Source organism: Psammomys obesus, unplaced genomic scaffold (assembly GCF_907164565.1).
Source record: "Psammomys obesus unplaced genomic scaffold, mPsaObe1.curated_primary_1811, whole genome shotgun sequence".
In the NCBI taxonomy this organism is placed as follows: Eukaryota; Metazoa; Chordata; class Mammalia; order Rodentia; family Muridae; genus Psammomys; species Psammomys obesus.
The window spans coordinates 495,103-504,181 of record NW_026596406.1 but is presented as its reverse complement, the minus strand read 5'-3'; the positions used below and the strand labels follow the sequence as shown (position 1 = coordinate 504,181).

Sequence of the window (9,079 nt, the reverse complement as noted above, 5' to 3'; positions counted from 1 at the left end):
AAAAAAAAAAACACATGATCATCTCCTTACATACAGAAAAAGCATTTGATAAAATCCAGCACTCATTGATGCTTAAAGTCCTGGAGAGATCAGGGATACAAGGCACTTACCTAAACATAGTAGAGATAATATACAGCAAGCCTACAGCCAACATCAAACTAAACAGAGAGAAACTGAAATCAGGGACAAGGCCAGGCTGCCCACTCTTTCCATATCTCCTCAACATAGTTCTTGAAGTCCTAGTTAGAGCAATAAAACAATTAAAGGAGATCAAGGGGATTCAAATCAGAAAAGAAGCCAAAGTATCACTATTTGTAGATTATATGATAGTATACATGAGTGACCCCAAAAATTCTACCAGGGAACTCCTATACCTAATAAACACCTTCAGCAAAGTGACTGGATAAAAAGTTAACTAAAAATAAATAAATAAATAAATAAAAATCAATAGCCCTCTTAACTTGTGGTACATTTACACAATGGAATACTACTCAGCAATTAAAAACAGGGAAATCATGAAATTTTCAGACAAATGGTAGGATCTAGAAAAGATCATCCTAAGTGAGGTATACCAGAAACAGAAAGACACACATGGTATATACTCACTTACAAGTGGCTATTAGACATATAATATAGGATAATCATACTAAAATCTGTACACCTAAAGAAGCTAAGCAAGGAAGAGGACCCTGGGTAAGACGCTCAATCTTCATTCAGAAAGGCAAACGGAATGGACATTGGAAGAAGTAGAAAACAGGGCACAGGACAGGAGCCTATCACAGAGGGCCTCTGAAAGACTCTACCCAGCAGGGTATCAAAACATATGATGAGACTCATAGCCAAACTTTGGGCAGAGTACAGGGAATCTTATGAAAAATGGGGGAGATAGAAAGACCAGGAGGGGACAGGAGCTCCACAAGGAGAGCAACAGAACCAAAAAATCTGGGCACAGGGGTCTTTTCTGAGGGTCCAAACAAGGACCCTGCATGGAGATAACCTAGAACCCCTGCACAGATGTAGCCCATGGCAGCTCAGTGTCCAAGACAGTTCCCCAGTAATAGGAACAGGGACTGTCACTGACATGAACTCAGGGGCTGGCTCTTTGATCACCTCCTCCTCCTGAGGGAGGAGCAGACTTATCAGTCCACAGAGGAAGACAATGAAGCCAGTCCTAATGAGACCTGATAGACTAGGTTCATACGGAAGGGGAGGAGGACCTCCCCTATCATTGGACTGGGGAAGGGGCATAAGAGAAGAAGAGGGAGGAAGGGTAGGATTGGGAGGGGATGGGAGAGGGGGCTACAGCTGGGATACAAAGTGAATAAACTGTAATTAATAAAAATAAAAAAAGAAATTAGAGAAACAACACCCTTCACAGTAGCCACAAAACACATAAAATACCTTGGTGTAACTCTAACCAAACAAGTGAAAGACTTGTATGAAAAAAAACTTCAAGTCTCTTAAGAAAGAAATTGAAGAAGATATCAGGAGATGGAAAGATCTCCCAGGCTCATGGATTGGTAGAATTAACATAGTAAAAAACGGCCATTTTACCAAAAGCAATCTACAGATTCAATGCAATTCCCATCAAATTACCATCATAATTCTTTACAGACCTTGAAAGAAAAATTCTAAACTTCATATGGAATAACAAAAAACCCAGAGTAGCTAAAACAATCCTCTACAATAAAAGATCTTCTGGGGGTATCTCCATCCCTGATCTCAAGCAACAATACTAAAAACTGCATGGTACTGGCATAGAAACAGACTCATGGATGCATGGAATCGAGTCAAAGACCCAGAAATAAACTCACACACCTACAGACACCTGATTTTTGACAAAGATGCCAAAACCATATAAATGGTGCTCGTCTAACTGGATGTCCACATGTAGAAAAATGCAATTAGATCCATACTTATCTACCTGCAAAAAAATTAAAGTCCAAGTGGATCAAAGATCTCAACATAAAACCAGACATACTAAATCTGTTAGAAGAAAAAGTGGGGAAGAGCCTGGAACTCATCAGCACAGAAGACAACTTTCTGAACAGGACAGCACAGGCTCTAAGATCAACAATCAATAAGTGAATCTGAAACTGAAAAGCTTCTATAAAGCAAAGAACACTGTTGGCAGAACAAAACGACAGCCTACGGACTGGGAAAAGATCTTCACTAACCCTACATCTGAGAGAGGGTTAATATCCAGAATATATAAAGAACTCAAGAAATTAGACACCAACAAACCAAATAATCCAATTAAATGGGGTATAGAGCTAAGCAGAGAATTCTCAACAGAGGAATATCGAATGGCAGAGAAGCACTTAAAGAAATGCTCAACATCTTCAGTCATCAGTGAATGCAAATCAAAACAATTCTGAGATTCCATCTTAAACCGATCAGAATGGCTAAGATCAAAAACTCAAGTGACAACATGCTGAAGAGGTTGTAGAGAAAGGGGAACCCTCCTCCATTGCTGGTGGGAATGTAAACTTGTACAACCACTTTGGAAATCAATTTGGCACTTTCTCAAAAATTGGGAATAGCATTATCTCATGATCCACTCCTCATATACCACTCCTGGGCATATACCTGAAAGCTGTTCCACCATACAACAAGGACATTTGCTCAACCATGTTCATAGCAGCTTTATTTGTAATAGCCAGAAACTGGAAACAACCCAGATGTTCCTCAACGAAGGAATGGATGCAGATGTTGTGGCACATTTACACAATGGAATTATACTCAGCTATTAAAAACAAAGAAATCATGAAATTTGTAGGCAAATGGATAGAACTAGAAAAGATCATCCTGAGTAAGGTAACTCAAAAACAGGCCTGGTATACACTCACTTATAAGCAGATATTAGTTGTATAATAGAGGATAAACATACCAAAATCTACAGACCTAAAGAAGGTAAACACTAAGGAAGACCCTAGGAGGATGCTTAAATCTCATTCAGAATGGCAAACAGGATAGACACCATGGCGGTGGAAGAGAGGAAACAGGAGCCTACCACAGGTGTTCCTCTGAAAGGATTCACCCAACAGGAAATCAAAGCAGATGCTGAGACTCACAGCCAAACTTTGGGCAGAGCACAGGGAGTCTTGTGGAAGAAGGGGGGGGGGAGGAATAGAAGGGCATAGAGGGAACAGGAGCCCCATAAGGAGACCAACAAAGGTAAAAAATTCTGGGCTCAGGGATTCCAGCAAAGGCTGATGCACCAACCAAGGACCATGCATAGAGAGGACCTAGACCTCCTGCTCAGATGTAGCTGGTTAGCAGCTCAGTCTCCTTCTGGATCTCTGAGTAAGGGGATCAGGGGCTGCCTCTATCATGAACTCAGTTACCTGCTCTTTGATCACTTGCCCCCAGCAATGTGGCCCTGCCAGGTCACAGAGGAGGAGGATCCAGGAAGTCTTGATGAGACTTGATAAGCTATGGGCAGATGGCAAAGGAGAACTTCCCCTTTCAGTGGACTAGGGTTAGGGGATGGGGCAAAGAGGAAGGTAGGGGGGGGGGATGAGGAGGAGTTGAGGAAGGGGGCTTCAATCGGGACATATAATTAAAAAATTGCGAAAAAAAATAAAATAAAAAAACTATGTCATTCCCAGTTACCTTTCTCCCCCTACTGCAACGCCTGCCCTCTCTGCCTCATGTTTATGGTGTTGGGTATTGGTCTGGTGCTCTGTGTATTCAGATGCTAAACTCTGGACCCAAGATCTGGTTACAGTCCAGATGAGTGCATTCTCATGCACATCAGGCTTTGTTGTATAAACTTTGCTTCCCAATTATCTCTGATTGGTTAATGAAAGAAGCTGGAAAGCGTGCAACTGGGCAGAAGAGAAGTAGGCAGGACTTTGGTTCTAGAGCTTGGAGTTTCAGGTAGGGACCACAGGTAGGAGGAACAGAAGAGAAGAAGGAAGATGGAGAGAACAGACAGATGGAGCAGATTCAGCCTGGATAGGACATATATTGGCAAGTAACCTGGGGAGTGTGGCTGGGAGGTAGCCAGACTAGCTTACAAAATCATTTTAAACTGTACCTGCCCAGTTATGTCCTTAAAGCTTGTTAAATAAATCAACAGGACTCTGTTTCAGTTATCTGAGGGCTGGCTGGGTTACTAGAGCTCTCTAGAAGTAATAATTTTCTGCAACATGGTGGATCAGGATGTAAGCTCTCATCTGATGCTCAAGGGCCATACTTGCCTGCCAGATGCCATGCTTCTTCCATGATGGTCATAGACTCATCTTCTGAAACTTTCAGCCCCAATAACTACTTTCCTTTATAAATTGCCTTGGTCATGGTGCCTCCTCACAGCAACAAAAAAGTAACTAAGAGAGGGATCATATTCTAAGAGGAGAGGACAGAAAAAGCCAAGGCTAGTGGCTTCTGAAGATAATGAAACTGAAGTAGTTAGGCATGCCAAGAATGGGAGTTCTGTGCAATAGAAAGTGGCTGCTGGAACTGGAAAGCAGGGAAATTGTCACAGACAGTAAAGGACTTCCTCTGTGCTGTAAATGATGGGTTGGAAGAAAGCTAAACAGAAGGCAGGAGGCCAGAGAGGGGGATGTTATTATTGAAGACAGTCATAGCTGGACAAATCAGCAGTAGAAGGATTAGCAGTATTTCTGCCTCCCACATCAGGCAGAAATTCAGTCACAGTTCAGTAGACTGGTTTAGACAAATGGCAGAGCAGGGTCAGGAACACTTGGAGGAGAGACCAGGACTGGTAGCTCAGACCAGTGAGGATGAGTACGTGGGTTTCTGTGAATTCAAAGCTATCCTGAGCTATAGATTAGGTTCCCAGTCAGCTGGAGCTGAGTGAGATCTCACCTCAGACAAAGAAATGACGGGGAACAGTGGTCAGGGGAGGTAGCTCAGTTGGTAAAGTGATTGTTTTGCAAACAGGAAGACCTGAGTTCCAAGTCAGAACCCATTCGGAAGTTCCACCGGCAGAGCTACGTGATGATACGTGCCAGCCTCAGGGCATCGAGGACACGCTGAAGCCTGGGGCTTGCTGTCCAGCTAGCCTAGCTTCATTGTGAGCAAAGGAGGTGAACAGCACTGCTAAGAATGATGCCTGTGGCTGTCTTCAGGCCTCCACACGCGTGGGTACACATTGCATGCACACTTACAAGCATGCATACACACATTAAAAAAGTATATAGACAGAGCCTCGGCTTTAAGTCATTCACCCATTCATCCAACATCTGTTAGAGGTACATGCTAGCAGGAAGTAAACCGCGATCACCATAAGCATCTGAGGCCTCCACAGGAACAAACAGAGCACCAAGGAATTAGGACAAGCGCCTGAAAAAAATTAACACTAAGCATGCTTATAATATCAGCATTTGAGAGGCAAGAAGATCATGAGTTTAAGGCCACACTAGGCTAGTCAGTTCTAGGCCAGCCTGTGAGTCCCATAGCCAGGTGAAGTCATGTAGAATACAATTCAGTGGTATCTAATAAACCAACAGATTGTAACTAGTTTCAGTGAGTCTGTTTTCCAGTGACTCTTAGTTAAGACTAAGTGTTAAGTCCACTAGATAAAAAAAGGAGGTGGGGAAGCAGCATTTGAGGTATGAAAACAATGTTTGTAGTGACATAAAGCCCAACATTTTCATGATAGGTGAAGGTAGATGGAGGAGCGATTGAAGACAAGGCTAGGGAGGGCCCAATACCAGTGTCTAAATTTTAATTTTATGTAGAAAGCTCAGGTGGGGTTAGATATGAACAAAATTTCCTTTCAGGAAATCTAGAAATCTAGAAATAGTAATGGGGGATGCTTCAGATGGAGAAGAATCAGACAGGCTGTGTGTGTGTGTGTGTGTGTGTGTGTGTGTGTGTGTGTGTGTGTGTGAAAAAGAGGGGGAGGTGATGAAAGTGAGCAAAGGCAATAATATTAGAGTAACAGGAAGGGACTGAAACAAAAAAATAAGGATAAAGAATGTATATGACTTGGCAGCTGACTGAATGTCTGACTAGAAGCAACAAAAGATGATTCCAATCTGCTCACCCTGCCTGGGGTGTCTGGGGTCATGGTCATGGTGATGGTGTCCTGGTATTGGGGGAGGGGAAGGTCAGTATAAGTAGGGCATGTTGAGCTTACATTTTAAGAGGTTCAATTAAGGGAGTCTCAGATTGAGTTCTCTATTTGGACTAAGATGTAAGGAGAGATGGGGACTATGGACTTGAGAATTTCTGTTGGTATGGGAAGTCATGCTACATGGAAAACTTAACACCTAGGATTGAACTCTCAGGACACATGTTGAAGGTATGTGAACAGGATAGAACTAGGGAGCTACAATGTGTCGTTAGACTAAGACTTAGATTTCCGAGGGCAGAAATCTAAAAGAGGAGTGGCACTAAAAGAGGAGGGGGCAGGGGCTGGGGATTGGTATCATTGTATTGATAATGCTTCATGATGACATCACTCAGATTATGTTATTATCATTAGGGCTCCAACAGACCATACAAATATCTCCACTTCAAAATAAGCAATTTATTTCTCCATTTATTTCTCCACAAACTTCAAACAGTTTTCCAGGTACATACAATTTCTTCTCAGAATCATTTTATAGAAGACAAACACTCACCAGCAATGGCTTACATCCCCTTAAGAAGCTATTTTTTCAGTCACCTGCTTTTGTTCCCCTCTTAGTTCTAATGCCTGAATAAGCATCAGTTCTTAAAGGAGCTAGAGGAGGGATGAAGGCAAAACTCTGAGCTGTTCTGTCTAGGCACGACATGCCTCCATTTTCTTTCCTTTCTTCTTTCTTTTTTCCATTTGTTCCAGAAACTGTCCTCGAGCCTCTGAAGACCAGCTCTTCCCAGTCACCTCCTCCTTTGCTACTTAGGGCCAGCAAGATGCTGACCCGGCACCCTGATCTTCCAGAAAAATCTGAGAATGGTGTCTGGGTGGGAATATGTGCACATGGCTTCTGGGAAGGTTTATAGTTGCTCTGGGTATGGGTGTGCCCTGTCTTCGTCCTTACGGCCCTCTTCACCTCCTCCATATGTGCCTGTCTGGGTTAAAATCTGGAAGGAATAATGGGAGGCTTGGACTTGTTTTTTCTGGAAATACTGCCACTCTGGGTGATGTCTGGGGGCTGTTACCTCTTTCCTTGACTTTCCTGGGTACAGCTTTCTGGGGAATGAAGAAGCTGAAGCCCTGAGAAGAGGTTTATGCTCGTTTCCCAATGGCCCCAATCCCTTTTTACTTCGTTGCATAAATAAAAGGGAGGAAGAGCAATGGTTGACTGGCTGAGGGTCTCCCTAAGGGCCTCTACATTTTAAAGGGACTTCCTGCTGTTTCTGAAGGCACTGGACTTCAGTGTCTTGCCGGACGTGATGAGGTCCCCAAAACCCTCCTTGTGGGAGAACGCATAGGCAGAACGTCGAATGCTTGGGTGTTTTACTTTGGTCTGGACTGGGGGTGGCAGCGGATGTCTCAAGCAAAAATGAATCCTGTTCAGAACCTATATCCAGAGCGTGGGGGACAAGGTTTTCAGACACGGAGGCCAAGGCAAAGGGGACTCATCCCTGCAGGTTCCCTCTTCACTCACCTTGTCCACATTAACCGGCCAGAGGAGTGGCTTAAGAAAGTTGTATCCAATCACAGGGACCATACAGAGCACTGTGCTGAGGATGAGGCACAGCCACGTATGGGGCTGCCAAAGACTGTTCCTGGCCACACCTGGGGACAGCAAACCAGGAAAGGAGAGGCTGAGACAACATGGGGAGGGAGGTGGGATTAGGGGTTAGGGGCTAGGGGTTAGGGGTGGCTGGAATCAGCCAGAGCACAGCTATGTTCTCCAGTCCCAAGGAGGGGGGCACTGATTTCCAGACATCCTAGTCTCCTGGGAAGTAACACAAATGCAAGAAAGTCACTATGTATTTTGTGATTTTCAAACTCATCAGTAGATGAAAGAGTTTTCCCTTTCTGGAAAGAAGCTGCTTTGATGGCTGGGACAACTCACACACCTTTGTCTCCCTCTAAAGGCAGGGCAGGACAGAGCAGGGGAGGAGGGGAGGTCAGAGTGCACCCTAGGGCATTCACGGAAAAACAGAACGCTCTGGTGCCAGCAGACTGCTGAGGGGGTAAGGTGCTGCCAAGCCTGAGGCCCTGAGGCCTACCCCTTGGGTCCACCACAGTAGACGGTGAGAGCCAACCCCTTCAAGTGGTTATTTCTCTGTCTCTCTTTCTTTTGCACACACAATAAATAAATGTGATTAAATTAAAAATAAATAGAAAGCTTTGGAGAAGAAAAGTGAGTTAATGGCCGGACAAGAGGTAGGGACTAGGCTCATAAAAATGGCTACTCTATGCTTTGTCCATTTGAACGGCAATGAGAAAGGGGGAGGAACACAGGAGACAGTAAGGCAGGACATATCAGCAGAAAGGAGTCTGCACTGGAATTTCAAGTCATTTGATTGAAAAATCAAGGCTGGAGAGATGGCACAGTGATTAAAAGCACCGATAGCTCTTCCAGAGGGTGTGGGTTCAATTCCCAGCACCCACACGACAGCTCACACCTGTATGTAACTCCAGGAGACCCAGCATCCTTACACAGACATACATACATACAGACAAAATATAAAGCAATGCACATAAAATAAAAATAACCCGTAAAACAAGCAAAAGTCTCCAAAATGGTGCTAATAATTCTTGCCCTGTCACTTCAAGAGAGACTTGTGAAGACCAAATAATCTAAAATATTTGAAAAAAATTTTGGAAATTCTGAAGTTAAACATTTTCCTAGAAAGGTTTTGTACTCCTTTGGAGCACAGACTATTTCTTAATCATACCTCTATCTAAGCATTATAACATATAGTTTCTCAGTAAGCATTAAATTAGCATTTTTTTTAGTCCTCCATCCCCAATACTGGCTGGTCAGGTCTTACCTAAGAAATGGAAGATGCTGGGGAACAGTAGGCAGAGGCCATCACTGCACAGGACGAGTAAGATGCTGAAGTAGAGCCCCAGGCTGCCCCAGGTGAAGGTGTGGTTTATCACCGTCCAGGAGGTTGTGTTCAGGGCAATCTAAGAAGCATGAGTTCATGAGCTTACTGACCGGTC

The 9,079-nt window shown here is 43.8% G+C and overlaps 1 protein-coding gene across 12 annotated transcripts in view; it reads right to left on the bottom strand.

Moving 5' to 3' along the window:
• Window positions 1–6,497: 6,497 nt before the first annotated feature.
• Window positions 6,498–9,079, bottom strand: part of LOC129669401 (phospholipid-transporting ATPase FetA) — a 106,358-nt gene continuing 103,776 nt past the window's right edge. For all 12 annotated transcript variants that reach the window (XM_055597610.1, XM_055597612.1, XM_055597614.1 and 9 more), the window contains 3 exons: window positions 8,905–9,043; window positions 7,566–7,696; window positions 6,498–7,478 (listed from right to left, as the gene is read on the bottom strand). In XM_055597610.1, the coding sequence (XP_055453585.1) occupies window positions 7,293–7,478; window positions 7,566–7,696; window positions 8,905–9,043 (456 nt within the window). In that variant the 3' untranslated portion in view covers window positions 6,498–7,292. The remainder of the gene's footprint in view (window positions 7,479–7,565; window positions 7,697–8,904; window positions 9,044–9,079) is intronic.